We start from the raw sequence: 20455 nt of genomic DNA, 5'->3' as shown, positions 1-20455 counted from the left end.
AATGTCATCTGTTATCATGTCATTTGGCTTGCTGGGGACAGGCTTTGGTGTAATGGAGCTTTCAGTGTCCTCATACAATCCAGCCAGAGGGAATCACAGCTCAGATCTCTGGACCAGGCAGGAGATGGGATGGATCGGCCCGGGCTTCCCCACAGAAGAGCCTTTAGGGATTTGGATTGTCTCAGTCTTTGAAATAAAGATGGTAAACGGACTGGCCAACTGCTGTATTTAGCACTGCAAAACCAATAAAAGCTAGAGCGAAATAGTTTTTGCCTAAGGTGTGGAGAAAGTGAAGTCTGGTCCAGAGCCTCATAGACACAATAAGGTCTGCAGATTTGTCTCATACATTTCTCTTTTTTTATTTTTTTAAGTTTGTTTTTTTTATTCTTATTATTCCTCATTCAGCGGCGCTGTGAAACCTGGGAGCTATTCTTGTACGCGACGTTGTCAAGGCTCTTCAGTCATCATGGAGGCCTGCTGCTCAGGATAGCAGACACGCTGAGAATGAAATTCACGAAACGGGGAGGCGGGCGTGGTGTGAGAGCAGGCGAGGAGAAAGCAATAAAAAGGCAAACCATTACTCAACAATGGAACAAATGTGAGTCCACAGCTTTGGTTACACTGAGAAAAGCCTCGTGCCAGACTACGAGCAGCAACAATAAGCTCTTTACAAACTAAATGCATGGCGCTATTTGTATACACGCAAACAAGGCAAAATAAAACTGAGAAACGCTGCAATCTGTAAGGAAATAGCGACGTCATTTTTTCAGTTGAAGTAATTTCAGGATGATACTCAGCAAACATGCAAATGAAGAAAGTAAATGAGAAACATCCCCTATCTGTCAGCGTCAGCATAAGCTGGAGAGGTGCCCAGGTGCATCCACGCTGCAGGTATATTAATATGCAGTAACAAGTGGTGAAACAGTGACTGTGTAAAGCAGATTTCAGCTATAAATTCAAGTGAGAAATTGTTCAGCTCAGATATCATGAGAGCAAAACATGTACACAATGATTTCCGGGTGCATTTTGTGGGTGAAGAGTGTCCAGATATTGATAGATTAGTATATTCCCAATGACATTAACATCTGAGAGCATTTATTTTTTTAAACCAAAAAAAGCAGCTACCATCTTTTTGGATGATAGCTGCCGTGGTAAGCACCGTGTACCTGCTCATCACACAGACTTTATAAGAGAAAGACCTTCAGCTATTGCTACCTTCCTCCTTTCATTTTATGCAATACACAATCTCAAATACACAATCTTACAAAATGCAAAACCATCTCGAGTTGGAAAAACTTGCTGGTTTTAGATAATATATCAGCAGCACATCCCAACTGTCTTTAAAATTACATTAGAACTGTTTACTCATTCTGCTGCTTATTCAAGCAGTATATCACATATTGCACCTTTAAAGGTTTATGGGTAAAAGGCATTGTGGGGTTAGATTTTGTTTAATTTATATAACAACACTATTTTGAATAGTTTATGCAACTCTTAATTTTCTCGTATTCTATCATTTCTTACCAAAACCAATTAAAAAAAAAAAATAGTACAGTTGCATATGTACCAGTACAAATTGACGTTGAACCAACAGTACAGACCACTAAATAACTATTTGGAGCAATAAAACATGTATTTAGTGCACAGCACGTTGAGTGAACATGTGAAAATGATGAATTACTCTGCAGGAAGACGTATAAATTAACTCAAATAAAGAAGTCTCTTAATAACTTAACTGCTCAAAATAACTCATCAAGCACTTTGGGAGTCTTAACACTTGTTTCAGTTTTTTCCTCCACTGAGCCCCGACTTAGTGTTTATCCTGTAGGGGAAAGTATTAATAAAGTAAACTGGGGACCCAGGTAATGAAGTGTAAATACAGTAACCAAATAAGTAAATCCTGAAGGATAGTGAAGTTTACAATTAAAGTATACATTGATATCCTGCGTAGCCACAAATCAGATGGAGGTTCACTCCACAGCATCTGAGGCAGATTTTCTCCTCATGATGTGATTGGCGCCAGCGCTCTACCTACATGCATTCCCTCAACAGGTAGGCACACGCACGCATTGAGTAACTTATCGTACCTAATTCTCATCAGCGTGGCAGACGTCAGAACTTTATGCACGCTTCATGATTCATGCGTCCTAAAACTTTCCTGTGCACATGAGGTTTCTCCTCTTTTTTTCTTTTTTTTGTTCCTTTCGCTTCCATCTTTCCCCTTTCACTTCTTTATCTCTCTCTGCTGGGAGTTATCTGCACGCTCACCATCTCCATCCCCCTCCTCCCCGCCCTCCGCCGCCTCGCGCCCAGCGAGTGGGTGATAACATTACCATGTGTCAGGCTTTTTGCACTCTGGGGAGAGGCGGTTCATGGGTGTGATTTTCATTCAGGTAAAGAAACTACGCCTCTGTAATCTGTCACGCATGCACACACACACACACACACACACACACACACACACACACACACACACACACACACACACACACACACACACACACACACACACACACACACGCTACACACCACTCAGACACACAGTCATGAAAGCACTTGAAAACAAGCTGACAAATGCACACGCTAAAGCCCAGTGACACTGTCAGAGAGCTCAGCCATGAAATGACACATGACGGGCGGCAGACAACACAGCGGCCCCACAGACAAACATCCACAAATCTCTTTCCAAAGACACTTCTTCTTACAATCAGGCATGGTGCAGTTTTCTGGTGTTCTGGTGAAAGACAAAACGCAATGACTTAGGCCTAAAAATGCAGATGATTGAAGCCTGGTAAGCTTATAATTGCCTTTCCAAAAAGACAACGCCGTGATTGTGATACTCGTGCAGTTTAGCTGAAAATGTCAATGAGATCTGGAACGTTGCCCGTGTGCACTTTAAATAGTTTCTGCTGGAAATAAATCAATATACAAAATGAAATATTCAGGCGTACAGTTTGCGTTCAGACATTCATTAGACGCTTTGGATTTAACTGGTGAGAAGAAATAGGATGTGAAAAGCAACATTTAACGTCATCGTTGGAGATCTGCTATCAGAGTAAGCCCCAGTGCAAGCTCTTTGGTCATCTTGGCGTCATGACGCATCTGGAGCTGCACTTATACCATCGCTTCGGGCCAGTCTCGGCAAGATTGCTTCGCTTCAGAGAGATTTCTGTACGTGATCCCAAAATACAACTAGTGAGCTGACGCGGGATCGTAAGTGCAAAAGTTCAAATCCCCCGAGGAGGACTTTTTGCCCGGGACACGACGGGCTAAATAACTATCAATAACTTTCTTTCTTCCAAAACAGCAAGCGTGAAAGTGCTCTTAAATTGAAGTACTTACTTTGATCTCATTTTTGAATCATCAAAGATCACCAATATTTTAAATTTAGCATGTTTGCTCTTCGAGCGGCCTTTTGACTTCCTGATGTCTTCAGTTTGGTTTTCATGTGTTGCGTTTTCTGAGTGATTAAATGTTAAAAACACGACTCAAGCACTTCACACGATCTCTCTCGCGAAGCTTTGTGTTTACTTTTGCCACATCCTGCCTCTGTCATGTCACTCTTGTTTTCCCTCTAACGTCTATTTTGCGTCTTCCCGTCCTGTAATCATCGCCGTCCCTGCCTCTCGTCTCCTCTCTTGACATTTTTATTGTGTGCTTTGTCCTGAAAGTACTGCCCCCGTGAGCTCTCTGGTTCTTTTCGGGTGAAACAGTCACAGAGGAAAAAAAAAAAAAAAGAAGAAGCTGATGAAAGAGTCGACAGTTCAGACGTGGCAATGCATATCTGAGGAAAAGGCCTTTTTTTCCCCCTCTTATTTGCAGTCTTAAAATAATACTGTACAACCTCAGCCTGAGAATAAAGGGTTAGATTCCACACAAGATTAAGTACATCAAGCGTCAGATTTTCGAAACTTTTTGTTTGATAAAATACACTTTTAAGGTCATTTCTTTCTTCTGCAAGAAAACTTCACATTAAAAAAAAATTATGATAAAAAACTATTGCAATGGACTAAAAACTGTGTGCAAAAACAAAACTATTAGACTATTATGTAAATGAAAGCTGCAAATCCTCCAAAAGTGTTGTTCTTTTTGAAGAGGTGTTGGATGTAAGTGAAGTGTTTGTGCTTGCAGACAATGCAGCCATTATCAAACGCAGCGACGGATCGGAGGCTCGGGAGTGTCAATCTGTTATGTCTGTCACTCAGTCGCTGACAGGATATTGGATGGCGGCGATGCGATGGCGCTGGAGGTGAGGGGTGGCTCAGCGTCCCATATGGGGACGAGATGGAGGCAGGATGAGTGTGTGTCATGTCGCTCCGTTATATACGGTGCCGCGGGGAGAGGGCACATAGGACGAACGCAGCAGCAGAGGAGGACGGCTGATAATTTCAGTGAAACTTTTCCAAGCTGACAGCGGAGGCAGTGGGCCGAGTCGTTCTGGTCACCATGTCTTCTCTGCAGCTATTTCTCAGTATGATTTTTTTTTTTTTTTTTTAAGCACCAACTGGTATGTCCAAAATACGCTCAAGCTGGTTCCAACATGGAAATGCTCCAACACTTCCCGTAGTGCAAACGAAAGTAAATATATTTTTGCCTTGTCCAATTCCCTCAATCCCTTGAATTTCTTCCTTTTTAACAACATAGTTTTCACTTATTAACTCAGCTCGTGTTGTAATGATTTGCAATAAATACAGACACTTAAGTACAAGACATTGACGTCTTTGTTTTTTGTATTTCCAAATAAGCGGTCTATATGTTTGCACAAGCTGTGAAAGTAATTTCGTCCTTCTATCAAATTGCCTCAACAGTTCCTACTAGCAGTGTTTCTGAAGCGAAGCGGTTTCTTGGATGTGTTTTTCTTACCCATGATTCTCCTGACCTCCGCCCTGTAGCCATCAGGCATGGCAAACTGAGAGTTGTCATTTTGAAATTGCACAGCATTAAAGCCCAGCACATGGAAACAATCGATGGTGGTTATTCCTGATATGCTGTGCAGCCCCCTGCATCAGGGAAAAATGAAAAATCATTCCATCATGTCCACTTGTGGCAAAGGTCTCACCTAAGATTTGTACTCCACAATTTCTTGCCATTTTGAGTTCGTACCCAAGTGTCTTCACTTTGTTTTGCCTCTCTCACTCCTAAAGGACCTTTCCCTTTAAACTAAGTAGAACTTTTGATCCGACCTAACCTTGAGCAATATCATTCATGCCCAGTCAAATATTCTAAATCTCTCCAACACACCTCAGGTCACTTCAAGACTTTCCCACCCGAGAACAGTCGCGGTGCTACCGCTGGCCATTTGTGTCGATTAATTTGTCACATAGAAAAACCGAAACACTTCACGGCCAAATAAAAGTTCCCACAGCTGCACTTCCAGAATCAAAATCCACCTTCTTCAAAATGAGAATCAAAGTGGGACACCAGCTCAGGGCTCAAATCTATTAATATTGAGTACACTCCGAGAGATTGGAGCCAAGACTTTGATCTTCCATTCCATCATCACGCCTAAGTTCAGAGGTTGCGTCTCAACTTGAACACCATTAGCATTTTGTGGCTTCTTCGGAGAAAAGCTCCCAGGAAGATGAGCATACGTATTATTAAGTTTAGTTTACTGCAAGTAAATCGATAGCGTGGGGCAATGGTTTCCAATCTGGGGACCCCATTAAGTGGCCACAAGAGATCATAGAGGAGCTAAGGATTTAAGTTAATAAGACACTAGGGAAAGCATAATAAGACACCGGGAAAACATAAATGCTTTTTTAAGGGCTTCTGCTCTTGGATGGGCGTCGACCAACGTTAATGCAGATCAGATATCCGGGAGTGAGTTTACGGCATTTCAATTTTCAATAATTCAAACCTGATGTGCAACAACGAGTGTAATTAAATCTGTTGTCCTAATAGCTGAGTTTGCTGCATCCATCAGGGGAGCCCCTTTCCTCTATAATCCCAGAGGAAAAAGATCCTAAAAATGAGTTTTGCTGAATCAGTGCCAAGCTCTTTTACTTTGCTTTTTACTACCTTTCACTCTCCAATCTGTCCTTATTGCGCTGTTTTACTTCTTTATCTCCCTTCTCTCTGCCGCTCGCCTCTCCTCCTCATTGATTTGCTCTTTCAGTCAGTGATCTATGGTTCCCGGTGTTCTGCCAATGTAAGGGTTCCTGGGAGCGGGAGGCGCCGGCTGGACAGGCTCTTTTATTCAATAAGACAGAAATTCCTCCCTGTCCTCTCTCAGAAAATGGATAACGAGTGTGCTTGTAAGCATGGACGGTGCTGTTCTACGGAGCTGCAATTTGGACTGCTTTTTGGTGTAATAACAGTGACAGGGCGGTAACCAAGCTTTATGTAGTCGCCAGGTCCCACAGCTTTCAAAAAGACTATAGCGCCAACAGGAAAACTGTTTCGACCGGAGTGTCAGATCATAAGAGAATGAGAAATGAGCAGCGTTGAAAACAGCATGAATTGTTAATGAGGAGATATTAAGAGCATGTTTGCGTCAGTAGTTCAGTTCCCTGCATCAAAGGAGAGAATGCTACATTAGTACATTTAGTTTTCAGCCTTTTAGGGTTCACGGACCAAATCATAAACTGTAATTACCGGGTAGCTTTGGCTGAAGGCAAACTCACTACAATCAAAGAGTGGAGACTAGAGATGATCACGAAAAGGACTGTTTTTGAGAAATACACAACATACCAACACAAAAACATTATAAGGCCTGACTATAACATCCAAACTAACCCAGAGGTTTTACCGAAATCTTACTGTAGATTAAACGAATGGTCATGTCAAAAAGGCAACGTTAAGAGAAGTATTTCCATTTTGTTTGTTTTTGCTTTTGCACTACTTGTATTTCTGAAATCCGACCCCTTCATTTTAGTGCTGAAAACTAACCAGAATGACTTTAGTTACCATAACCTTCCTCAAAAACCAACGTGAAGATTGGTGTCTTGATATCTGACATGACCTGCTTGGAATCAATATGCAAAACTAAGCCAAGCTTCTATTAGCAACTGATTCAGATTGCATTAAAAGTCTCATCAAAACAGTGAAATAACGTACTCTAAATGTATTAAATCTGTTAGACAGATGAAAGTGCTTTTAACTCCATTAAACTGTCATACATCAGTTTCTGCACGTCAGGTGGTCCGTGCTTGTGTTGCATTCTCACCACAAAGTAACTGGAAATCGTCTTGGCCTGTCAGTTTAGTTCGTTTACACGTTCGTCTCCACCGTAAGTCAAAAGCCAGAGCGGAGTTGAAGTGTTTGAAGCAGCCGAGTGGTTTACGTGTCACAGAGCAAACACAGGTCTCTCATGTGTGATCTAAAAATGACGCTGCTGAAAGCGCCGAACACTTCCTGTGAGCAGAAAGCCTTGAGTGCTATAATGAGGTTAAACTTCTCCAGAAATCAAGGCGCTCTTGAAGTGGAAAGATAAGGCGTCCGGCAGCAGTGGCCTGACGAAGGCGAAAATCTCCAAAATGCATCAGTGCCTATTTTTGGGTTCTCCACACTTGATTTCACTTCACTTTGAAGTAGATTTCTCTCATGCGTCAGATGCAAGAGGAACCTGGCCTAACCTCACCTCCTTCCACACTTCTTCATGCAGACTTTTTCACCTCAGTCACATTATGGGAAGAAAAAAAAACACATAGCGAGTGCTTTAAATCCTGGTCCTCACAGCTCCCCTAAAAGGACTCACCAGTGCATTTATAGACCCTTAGCTAAAGAAAAATACAATTTCCCACCTCTCTAAGCCTCTTATCCAGCATCTACTTAAAACATTTTAGGTAGAGAATGATCTTAAACACAAATGTTTAAACCAGTATCAGCATTAGCGACGCCACCTCAAGTACACTCAGAAACTAGCAGGCGAGTGAAAGAGAGGCCAGACTAGCGGAGTATGACTCAGAAGCCTTGTCCTCATCCAGATGTCTCACACAAGCACTGAACCAGGATGAACTCGCCTCGCTCGTGTCCCCGGACCAACTCTCCACCAGCCGGCCGGGCGCTTTACCTGACGACCAGAAGGCGAGCTAATTAGCCGATGGGTGCCATCAAAAGGCCAACTTGTAAGGCACCGGAGTCGCTCTATTATGAATGAGACGGGGCTCAGGAAGCCCGGTCGGCATGGCAACACCGCACAGCGCCCCTACTGATGTTGACGCTTGTGACTGATCAGCCGGTAGGAGCCGAGTCCCCTCGGGTTACAGCGGCTTGTGCTCCGGGATCACATGTGCATTAATGTGGGCGAGTCGAGGATGTGCCAGTCAGGAGGTCGGCCTGCGATCTTGACGTTAAGGGGACTTCGAAACGACTGAAAATTTTATGAGACGGCTAAAAAAAGACATCAGAGGAAAGACCAGGGGACCTGAGCCATGTCAAGAGTTGTATTATGTCACAAATCTTCAAGTTAATACGGCTCTGTTTAGGCAAACATCACTATAAACTGATCTCATCATTACTCATACATTACAACATTGCACTTTAAAGGGAATTAGTCTTCCTTCAAAAATTATTTTGATTTACTTTGTGGAAGTCCTTGAATGAATGCAGCAATTGAAGAGTTTGGTGATCAGCCAGAGATGTTTAGAGAAGCCTTTTCAGGCAGAGGAGATCAACTATAGCTTATATATTAAATTAATAGCATTGTTGAGCATTATAGCATTAGCATTATACCTGGAATGATGCCCCAGAAGTGATGAAAGTCTGTCATCTCTCTCCCTAGCTTGTTTAATTTAAACAAAAAAAGTGTGTTTTTGCAAATCAGAAATCAAACCCTATATAGTGTCGCCAATCCCAATCAAGGTAGAGGAAATACTGTCTCCTTTTCCCGAGACGGGCATGTGTAGGGGGAGCCAGCCCAGCACACAGAGACACAGCAGATTCTGAATGCAGCTCATGTGATCCAATATTGAAATGGCTGAAAATCAAGGAAAAGCTGGATTTTGGGGTAAATGTATATAATGCTTGAATAAAATGCTTTTGGACCCATGAGACCTGTGAAATGTTGAAAAGCCATATAATATGACCCCTTTAAGTGACGTTTGTAAATGCAGATGAATAATCATCACGCACACATCCTATTCGACCATTTGTTATATTTTGTGCTCCCGACATTTATATTTCAGCGGATCCCTCTGTCTGCTACTCGATGGTGCCATTTCACTTCACCGAACTCTGTGTGAGTCAGGTGAAGCATTGTCAGGAAAGAAATTCTGCCGGCAGCCTGCAAAATGCCAACAAGCTCCTCTGCTGGAGGCCAGCGCCTGTCAGCAGTGGCCACGGATACTTCAAGTCCGACTTGTTTTCATTCTGCTCCTCCAATCAGTGAATGATTTACACCCGGAGATGCTGGCAGAATACAATTAGCTCCCTGCTAGGATGGAGAATCAGCAGTTAAAATATGTTGCCGTAAGTCTTGTTTTTTTTTTTTTAAGGCACAAATAACAGGTCGACTCATCATTATGTGCTTTATTCAAACCAGAAAGACTTCATTTGAATGATGCGATAACTACTTGGACTATTAATAGCAACAGCTGTCATGTTTCTGAATATTACTGGTACACAGAGTCTGCCACCTGCTACTTCTCGCCGGTGTAATGACACATGGCAGGCAGCGACGGGCAGATATGGATCTGCCTGTTGGGACGTGATCAGCGATCGTTGGCGGACACAGGTGGCTCGCGGGAACACGATCCCCGGGCCTCCCGGGAAAGCCTGCCCCCTCTGACCCTGCCCACCCCCTGAATTATTCATCCCCGAACCGCTGGGCCCCGAGTGTGTGAGGGTCGTCAAGGCAACCGCAGCCTTTCCTGCCCACACCGATCACCACAAGCCCACACACAGACGCGCATCACTCGAATTTGTGATCATAGAATTTAAATTGGACGGAGGAGCCAAGTTGACTTTTAATGACACCGAAACTATCATCTGCACATCGTGACCCCGATGCAATGTGATTACTGCAGAGGCTGAACAGGGCGCCGCTACATATTTAGCCTCCAGCGCCCACACACACGCACACACACACACACACACACACACACACACACACACACACACACACACACACACACACACACACACACACGTTTTATGCATGCCATGTCCTGCATCTCAGTGGCCCCATTAGGACAAAATGTCACAAAAATGTCACCCACAAATGTCACGGTCTGATCATACATACTGATCAGAACTTTGGCTTTGGAGTGGAGAATCTTCAGCGGGAGGGGGAGGTTTGTCATAGTAGTTTAATATCTTAAAGATGATGAAAAATGAAAACAAAAAAAAATGTCTCGATTATTGCATCTGACACTGGCTGCAGCCGGATGTCGATACTCAAAGGCAATACAAAAGAAAAAAAGCTCATGAGGTTGTTTGAAATTCAGCTTTCAACTTATGCTAATTTGAGGATGAAGCACGGAGTAATCACTTATTCAAACATGCCGGAATGTGATTATAGTAGTGCGTGCAGCGGCAGATTGCAACAGTTTTCAAGACTCACACAACAAGAAAAAAATGCCACACACACACACACACACAGAATAGTGTTTCTGTCAAAAGCTTAATTGACAGCCAGTCACGTGACGCCCCATCGGCACCATGTGATGTCACAGCTGTCAGTCACATTGAAGTTTTAACAACTCAGTAGTCTGTGACCAAAGGTAAGCCTTAGAATGAGGGATTCTGACACACACAAAGAGTGAGTGTGCAGTGCACAATCACAATAACAAGAGGCTGTGCGTGCATGTGTGTGTGTGTGTGTGTGTGTGCAGAGGTTATGAATCATTTAGGCCTGTGCAGTTGTTGTTGTATTTCTGCAGGATTGGGTGACCAGACACCCTCAGAAATCTACCCTCTCGCCGGAGCCAAATGACGTCAACAAAAGACTCGCGCGTGCATGTGTGCATATGGGCATGTGTGCATATGGGCATGTGTGCATATGGGCATGTGCGTGTTTGTGTGCGCACGCGTGTGTTTGCAATCCATATGATCGCCCAGTGAGAAACGGGGGCGAGAGCACACCAGAATAAATACACTCAAAAATACGCCTGCGTGCACTCAGACACAGGAGGGGTGAGCTCATCCATACAGAGTGTACAGTATGTAGGAGGGAAACGTGGCTGCAGGGAAACAACAGCAACAATTTAACGACTTTGGTAAATGCGAGCGTGTAAACCGGTAGGGAAAATAAGGGATATTTTCATGCAAATGCAAGACATTTTTTTCATGCAAATGCAAGAAAATTGATTGATGGAACACAGGAGCAATTACAAGAGCAGGTTTTACATGCGCTGCTACGAAGAGAGATTCATCACATATTAAACGAAGCCTGTTTTGAATCATCGTGTGGCATTGTTATTGAATATCAATGTTGAAATCCACCGCAGCTCCTGTTGCAGGGAAGCAACAGGAGCGTTCAAAATCCATTAACCAAAATTCAAAGTGAAAAAACAAAAAAACACCAAAGTACACCGTTTGCCTGCCAACAATTTCTGGAAAATGCAGCACGAGAACACCATGCCATCGAGCGATTATCTCCAAAAACTGCCAGTCAGATCTTTCTAACGTTTTTCTCTTGTAACCAGGCATATTCGGGCCTAAACCAGTGACCTGTATCACCTGTATTCATCACCTGCAGGGACAAAGTTCATTAACCAAAACTACAACCTGTCTAACACCCAAGTCGCAACTTTTCTTTCCAGAAAGGTGTCAGTATGTCGACACATTTCGCCCCCCGCAATTGATTGACACACATACACAAATAAACAAATGGCTGCAGCGACACGGACAACAGAAAGTGACACACACACACACACACACACACACACACACACACACACACACACACACACACACACACACACACACACACACACACACACACACACACACACACACACACACACACACACACACACACACACACACACACACACACCAGTTGGTTTCCATTATTCAGATGCCACTCAGGCAGAGCATGCCAACTAGTAACAGGAGCTGAGAGAGCGGGATGAAGCTCTGCCATTCCTCACATAGCGACAACAGCACTAAGCAGTTTGCAGCACTGACACCGGTGTGACACGGTGCTGAGAGCAGCGACACCGCTCAATCCGGTATGTGCTGAGTGCAATCTGGCATTAAACACAATATGATGCGAGATTTTTACTCAGACTAAGCATTTGTGTGGGATAACTTAATTTACTTCAAGCTAAAACTATTTTTTTTTGTTTATAATTCACATATATTCATGCATATTTGCTCATCTTGCCCAAGGTTCCTTAAGAACTTTGATAGCAATATACTTTTATCTATTTAGATGCTGCTTAAACCAGGAGGCAATTAAAGCCCAGTGCTAGAAACGTCTTTTCTTCCACTTCTGAGGCTCACTAATTAACACATTTCATCTCATTTGTTTATTGCCTTCCCGAACATGAGTGTAAAACTGACAGGTCATTATTCTCAAGTCACTGCGCCCGACCATGAACCGCTTCCACCACACAACTCCTCTGAATTACAGTTTAGTTTGTGCACGGATAATCCAAACAACGACCCAACAAAGTGGAGAACTTTAATGATTCCTGGAGTTTTCAGAGGACCTGTTTTCAGTTATAATGCTAAGCTAAAGACATGCGGTGTATAGTTTCATATGCACAAACATAATGTGATACAGCTGTTGGTGAAATGAGTAAAAAAAAAAGGGGGCTGGTGTTGAATGCAGGTTTGGGGTTTTCCTGTGTAGAGTCTGTTAATATAAATGTGTGTTTTCCCCTGAGTGTAACCCTTCATCAGCAGGGATCAAACCCGGCATCTCAGTATTACAAAGCACATTTAATATGGGCTTTGTCAATGCTTTTGTTGAAATAAACATTGCAAGCAAGCAGATCTTCCCAAAAAAATGGGACTGCTTGCACCAACTCGTGGCAAGAGGTTGGAGAAAAGAGCTTGTGGCTGGTTCGAAACCCAGTGCCAATGGGTTTCCACTATCCGACTGCTTCCCAGATGCTTCACGACTTTGTTAACTCCCACATGGGGAGTTAACTAAGAATAGGATAGGTTAAATACAGAGAAATGATGGTAACTGAACTTAATCCAAAATCGAGGCTTTCTATGAACAAAATAATCCTAAACATGTCTGTCTTTCAGGATTACAGCTGAAACTCCACTGTCTGACTGTGTCGTCACGGATCAATCGCTTTCGGAGGAAAGTTCAACCGTTTCAGAGTATTTCATGGAAATCCGGAGCGGAGATAACTCGCCGACAAACAAGACAAACACGGGGAGCAAATAAAACCCTTAGTGGAGTTAATAATCACCGCGTACAGTCAGCAGAGTGGAGTCAAACCACCTTTCATTAATTCATTCATCCATCTGAGACAGGATGTGTTCACAGATTGGAGTACACACTTTGCTCTCTTTGTTGCGGAGCCGATTATCTCTGACTAAGCACTTTCTCTTTGTCTCCGGCGAGCATAGTGGCACAATTCAAACACTTAATGTGACTCAGAGTACAGCAGCGCACCTGATGCCTCGTCGCAAAATATCGAGCGTAACCAAGGCAGCACGACGCTCATGAGGCTTCAGCGCTCGAGCTTTGCTGCTGCTGCTGTTGTTGTTGTTGTTGTTCTTTCCTGAAGTAAGCTTCAGCACTGAGCAGGAGTGGTGGGAAAAAAAAAAGAATCAAAATATCTCCAATCCCCACTGAAAGAAAGAAAGAAAGAAAGAAGAGACCAGAGAGCGCAGAGTGCCAAAATAGCTGTGAGAGATATGATGAGGCGGTTTATGTAACACAACCATTTTTGAATGCAGGCAGGAACAAAAGGCACAATTTCTAAAAGCGTATTCAAAAAGTTTAAACCATAAATAAACTCGGCGTGAAACCTCGCTAACCCTTTAAACCTCTTGAATAAGACGCTGTTCCACAAATTGAGGGTCTTTCTGGCACTATCTGTGGCAATATTAAGAGAAATGTCCCCTCAACTGCCCAAACACTGTCAAACACATGCAGGAATAAGAGATTAATCCTCCTTTATTTCTTTTTAATTACTCCAGTTACATAATAGCTAATAATAAAAATAACTCAAGTTGGCTCGGCTGCTTGCGCGGCCCACCTACAGTGCAAGGCCTCGCAGAGAAGACACTAAAGACGTGATTTCACCGGCTGTCACATAAAATCATCGGCTTCTCCATGTAAAATCAATAAAGAGTAAAACTCGCACCGAAATAAATAAAATTAAGCAGTGACTGTGCCATCGTTAATGACGTTGTCTTATTTAGAGAGCAAATGACTTCTTCAGAGGAAGAGAATCAGATAAATAAATGCTCGAGAGCTCTTTTTTTTCCCTTTCCTGCAAAGACTTCAGCAGTGAGCACAGATCTATAGAGCTGGAGTGAGGTGTTGCGCTCTCGTATTAATTACTGTTTTATCACCCGGTGACAGACTGCGCTTTCCGTAAAAGTGTAATCCAAAGAGAGGAAATGGAGGGAGGATTGGTGTGTGTATGTGTGGGGGGGGGGGGGTTGATTGGGGAAAAAGGCAGCTTTAATGTTAGCTCAGGCATGAAGACAAATCCAGGAAGTCGGCACTAAAGCTGCCATCCGAAAGAGTGAGGGCTTTTCAAGAGACCGCAGGCTGACCAGCAATTACAGGGCCGGTTCTGGATGACCTCCCACCTCAAACCACAGCCTGGTATTTAGAAGAAATGCTCATCTCTGGCTTCTTTATTGCCCCTCTCTAACCTGCGGTGTAGGTAAACACGCAAACGCACACACACACACACACACACACACACACACACACACACACACACACACACACACACACACACACACACACACACACACACACACACACACACACACACACACACACACACACACACACACAGTCATAACATGGGCAGTAAGTGGCTCCAGTGAAAGCAGTTCATTCCAGTTCATAACAGTTTAAACTTGTGATTGTCAAAAGGTGGTGTGGTTTGACTCCCATGAGGGGGCGCTAGAGAGCCTGGGCGAAGAAAAGAAAACATAGCATGGGGGTCAGGGGGATGCCTTTTTCTAATTTTTTGAGATGAAATTGTGATTACAAAAAAACAGGCAGAGGGCAAGGCTATTAATGAGTGAAATAAGAATAATTAGAGATGCACAATAACTATTGGAACCGATGATTATTGGCTCGATATGGGGAAAAATTAATGCCACAGATAAGTCTGATAACTACTTCTTTTTTTTGCAGACAACTAGATCCAATTATAAACAACCATCACAGTCTTGTTTTCACCCATTTTCACTGTTTCTGTCAAAAGACAACGCGATTGCAGTATAACACAAATAAAAAAGACTTACTAGATATTTCAAATGAACGGCGTCTAACTATCACGTGACCATGGATCCCACGATTTGGACACCGAAAACACTTGGGATGAGATGAAGCTCATGCTCCCACACAGAATGCATGCAACAGAACGAGTTCAAACAATGGCTTTTCAGCGCTCACAAAGTTGCTCAGCTTTGGGTACATTTTGCACAATCGCAAAAAGCCGGGCGCGCTCGCCGCCCGCCTCCGTCACCGCTCTTGCCTCCACATCAGCGGCAGCTGAACGAGAGGTCGTAAACGTCTCACGTCGCGCCGGGTGAAAGCATAACTACATGCAGGGGCGCTGAAAATCCCACACGCACGCAGCCCTACTGGGAAGCACAAAGATGCTACTGTAAAAACCTGCGCGCCTTTCCATCTCTTGTCTCTCTCCATCCTGCAGGCGGGATCGTGTCCCGACAACCGTGAGCTCAGCAGCGTCTTCACATGTCAGGCTCAGCAGGAGTCTGCCAACATGTGGAAATGTGTCTTTAAAAAACAAACAAAAAAAAGCTCGGGACCTCCTGCTGCTCATCCATTAGGCATTAAAAGTTACAGATGTGAGAGCTTTTGTTTTATTTTTTTCCTGGGGAACAAGTGAGAGCACTGTGTCACAATCCACACCGCTGTGACACAAGGTAGAGAGCCGCAGAGGCTTGAGGGAGGATAATCACATTGGAGTGGAGGCGGAGGACGTGGGAGAAGGGAATGCTGTAAAGCACAATGATGATGTTATTACCAACAAAGGGCTTTTAATCGGGGATACGTATGGAAATGCAGGGCGAAAAGAGGAGAGGAACTCGGTCCAGAGTTCTTCCTTTACATGCATCCCCGGCTTTGTCATGTGAGCTTGGACATCTTAACTAAATAACCTGCAGCATCTGGATTAAATCTGCTGACTTTCTGCAAGGAGGGGGGGGACCATGTGGCATACAAAGCTTGCAAATCATGTGGCTGCATGCATGTATGGTTGGAATCACAGTCGGCACACATGAGCCAAAGATGCATCTTTATGTGAGAGACAATGAAGGAAACTGTTTACACTTTCCCCAGGAGACAGAAGGAAAAAAAAACGAGGGAGAGAAAGCTGAGACAGTCTCCAGGGGGAGATGAATAAAACGCAGGCTGTTTTTCTTCTTTTAAAAAAAAGAGTAAAAAAAGAGGGGGCTGATTGAGAGTTCACGTTTTTAGTGGCGTAACACTTGTAGCCCGAGGACTCCGAACAATCCATTAAGCTGGGAGATCAGAATCGGGAATAAAAGGCTCCCTTTGTGAAGAAGCCCACTTTGCTCGGTTCAAATCTCATCTGGCTTGCCCACATTGTTGCCTGTGACCCCATCAGATCTCTTTCTGGAGAGTTGAGCCTTGGAGCATGTGCCGCTTTTGTTACAATAACAAGCGATGGTATCTGAACGTGGCAAAGTGGAGGATGTCGTCTCCTTTTTTCTTTTTTTTTTTTCTTTTTAAACAGCTGCTCCATTCATGGATGTTATTCAATTATTAGTGGATGCTGAGTCGCTTTAAGTCATGGATGTGATCACATGGAGCAAAAAGGAAAACATGAAGACGTTTCATTTGCGTGTCGATTTGAGACCGATGAGAATTGTTTTCATTCATTAAGCGAATATCTAAAAGTGCTAGAAATAAGAAAGTGCAGCCCAGCTGGGCATGTGACAAAGACGCTGTTGTTGCTTTAACGTCAACACAGTCGCAACACGACCTCTAAAGACTTTATTTCTTACGGATTACGCACAACAACAACAACAACAACCCCAACAAACAAAAAAAAAGGCAGTTCAACGGGAGGGAGATGGGAGAAGCTGCTTCATGCCAGTCCTTACCTCGACACTGAACGGCTGCTCCTCTCCGTTCACCGCACATAAAATCCACAGCAACAACTGCAGGCATAACGTCCCCATACAGCAGCTATTAAGACATCTCCTGCTGCGGAGCGCCGATAAAACCATAGTGGAGCCCGCTGCTGGAGCCGCTGCTGGAGCCGCTGCTCAGGCTGCCTTCACGGCGATTTACTGTCGATCAGACACACGGACAAAGCGCAGATAAATCCTAGACATTTAGCGGCAACATTGCTGGTGTCTCGGTGTCTTTCTTGCGCCGTAGAAATAAGAAGAGTGTGGAGAGGAGGTGGGGGGGGGGAGAAAAGAGCGCAGAAAAAGCAGATTCGGTGCGCTCGCCGCGGCTTTCCGGGAAGGAGGGAACAAAACCAAAAAAAAAAAGGAGGTTATCCCCGGGGAGAGGTTCGCTTTTGGGCGCCTGTCAGCAGCACTCCACGTCCCGCAGTTCCCCGGGTCGGTCCTCCGGTGCACCGGCCGTTGTTCCAAGCGGACGCGTCCAGCTCGTCTTCTGCAGAGCGCGGCATAGCTGCTCGTTTTCAACCGCGCTTCCCACTGAGTGCGCATGCGCGCCACGGTGAGAGCGCACCCCCCCTTCCTCCTCTTCTCCATCCACATCCCTTCATCCACACGCTCCAATCAAACAACAACGTTTTCATTATTAGTTCGTTGTATGCATAAAAGACCATTTTCACACGCAGCGTGTACATATTTGGACTTCTATAGATTGAATAACCTCATAATTAAAAATAAAAACACAACTTCCTCTCAGAGGTCGACAACCTTTACAACAAAACCATTTTTTACTAATTGGCCACCCAATATAATTCGTCTGGAGCAAAGACGCATGTTCAACTTGTTGCATTTCTGAACTAGTTCAACAATGTTTAACTGTTCTTGCTCAAATCACACTAAGGTCCACATGCTGAATAGCATTCTTTCCTTAAACCAAGCATGTCACTGGATCCTTCCTTGGCTGGGCTTTGCAGTTTGCACGTTCTCCCTATGCATGCATGAGTTTTCTCCAGTTTTCTCACACAGTGGAATTTGCCTATAGTGCACGCAGCACCTCAGAAATGGTGCAGAAAGAGGTAATTTGGGGATTCATCACATATTCATCACCTCGTGTCAGGCTTCAGTCAAATGGAAACGAAGAGATGATACAAATACTGTAGTTATTAGAGGTGCCAACGAGCAGAGTGTGGCTCTGGGAAGCGTACTCTTGGTGGTAACGCATAATTAAACCTTTATATAATCCACAGCTTGAATTTTAACTGATTCGCTCAAAGGATTGTAAAAAAAATTAAAAAGATCTTCAAAGATTTAAAAAAAATTCATTTAAGAGAACAGTCATTACAAAGACATTACAGTACAAAGCAACCTGCAGCGTCTCAGTATTTGTCCGCCTTTGGTGGTGACTGTGTCTCTCTGAGCCACAAGAGGGCGGTGACGGACCCGGGCTTCAATTCAAACAACCACAACCTCTCAGTGTGGGTGAGTAATCCCTCTCAGATGTCTTTTTTTTGTGTGTGTGTCAGTGCAGCTTCCAGGAGAGGATGGTGATGCAATCAGGACTGTCACTGATGTGACTGTAGAGAAACTTTAAAAGGCCCTGCTTTTACAAGAAACCCTCTCATCAAGCTCTAATCTCATAGAATACTGGTGTGTGGCGCACTGACACAAACCCAAGGTTACTGCATGTGAAGAGTCATCCCCTCAGTATGACACAGCTTGTCTTTCTTTAATCTGATTCGAGGATATAGATCCTATGAGAGTAGGATCTGATGAGCTGGATCAAAGATTTTTTTTTTCCACTTGGGATGAGGAAAGTGAATGTATGACAAGGATTCAACACACACACTTTGCATGTTCTCCTGATTCCACAGTTCAAAAACATGTCACAAACTGTAGATAACACAATTATACTAAACGCATTACACCCAAAACAATCCAAAGAAAACTACTAAGATTGAAGCACGGTATCAATAATAGAATAATGAAAAAAGATAATGGATCATCACGGTTAAAGACACAGACAAGGTGTTTTAAGGTGAGGAAATAAAGAGGTATTGAACCTGTGTTGAGAAGTAATAGATCTCAGAGAGGTACGTGAGAAGATTATTCCAGTCAGATAAAGCTCTGTATTAAAAGCTGCTCATCCAGTTTTCTCAAACTTCTCGAGACCAACTCTTATCTGTTTCAGGGTAGTTGTGGACCGGAGACTTGCCAGTGTGTGTGTGTGATTGGTGTAGTTCAACAGAGACCCTTTGGCCTGACATGTGACATAGATCATCGCAGATCACCATGTATGTGAAGCGGGGAAAAAATAAAACACTGGGAACCACGTGTAAACCAATGATTCCTCACACAGTAAAAGAGTTTTACAGAAAGAACAGGAAAGCTCCATGTACATATCTCATTAACACAAATTCAATCTTGAATATATTATATTATAATATATAATATAATATAGTCAATATAATCTTTTTTCGAGAGCGCTATATTTGGCAGTATTCTTTCAGTAGGGTAATGTGAAATGTTTCCACATTAATGTGCTATTAACCTAATCTTGCAGTAAGTGACTCTGAGGATTTTTTATAGTCGTATACTCTGAAATATCTCAGGGAATGTGAATCAATTTTAAGTTGAGTTAAAAAAAAAGTATATTTTTGTGTAAATATATATATATGTATGTACATACATGTACATACATTTGTCACAATGAATTAGACAACGGTTTGTGACTGCTGTGATCCAAACTATCTGTCCCTGACGTCACTCAATGGATAACAATGTGGTCCGCTGACTCATTGATTCCTGACTTACCTTTTGCTTTTGCTGAGTCACTATTCGGTACTGAGGGCGACATTGAAAGGCAGAAATGGCAGTTTTACCTCATCATCATGAGGTAAACAGACATTTAAAATCCTCCCCAGTATCCCCAGAAGTGCATTTAAATTAATACAATCTCTCGTTTTCTCAGCACGGACATGATGATGGCGTCTCCACGTCAGTCAGCAGAGCCAGCGCTTGTCGATATCCTGTTTAATAACTGAGCAGCAAGAGGGGGAGAAAACTCATTGCCCCGATGTCAGGTCAGCTTATTTTCACATTTTCAGGATTTTTAAAAAGGTAAACTTTTGGAAATCCACAAACCCATTCCAGTAAATTTACATGCAATAATTGTTCTGGTAAGATAAGCCAACAGAAAAAAAAAGATCCAGTTATTAGCAGTGTGACAAACTGCCTC

At 43.4% G+C, this 20455-nt stretch overlaps 1 protein-coding gene across 1 annotated transcript in view; it reads right to left on the bottom strand.

The window, feature by feature from the left end:
• Positions 1–17694, bottom strand: part of mmp16a (matrix metallopeptidase 16a (membrane-inserted)) — a 70543-nt gene extending 52849 nt beyond the window's left edge. Inside the window, exon 1 of the mRNA XM_080514897.1 lies at positions 17194–17694. Coding sequence (XP_080371023.1) covers positions 17194–17319 — 126 coding nt within the window. The 5' untranslated portion in view covers positions 17320–17694. The remainder of the gene's footprint in view (positions 1–17193) is intronic.
• Positions 17695–20455: the final 2761 nt, after the last annotated feature.

The sequence above is a fragment of the Blennius ocellaris genome, assembly GCF_963422515.1.
Source record: "Blennius ocellaris genome assembly, chromosome: 19".
NCBI classification, from domain to species: Eukaryota; Metazoa; Chordata; class Actinopteri; order Blenniiformes; family Blenniidae; genus Blennius; species Blennius ocellaris.
This window is presented reverse-complemented; position numbering and strand designations above follow the sequence as displayed.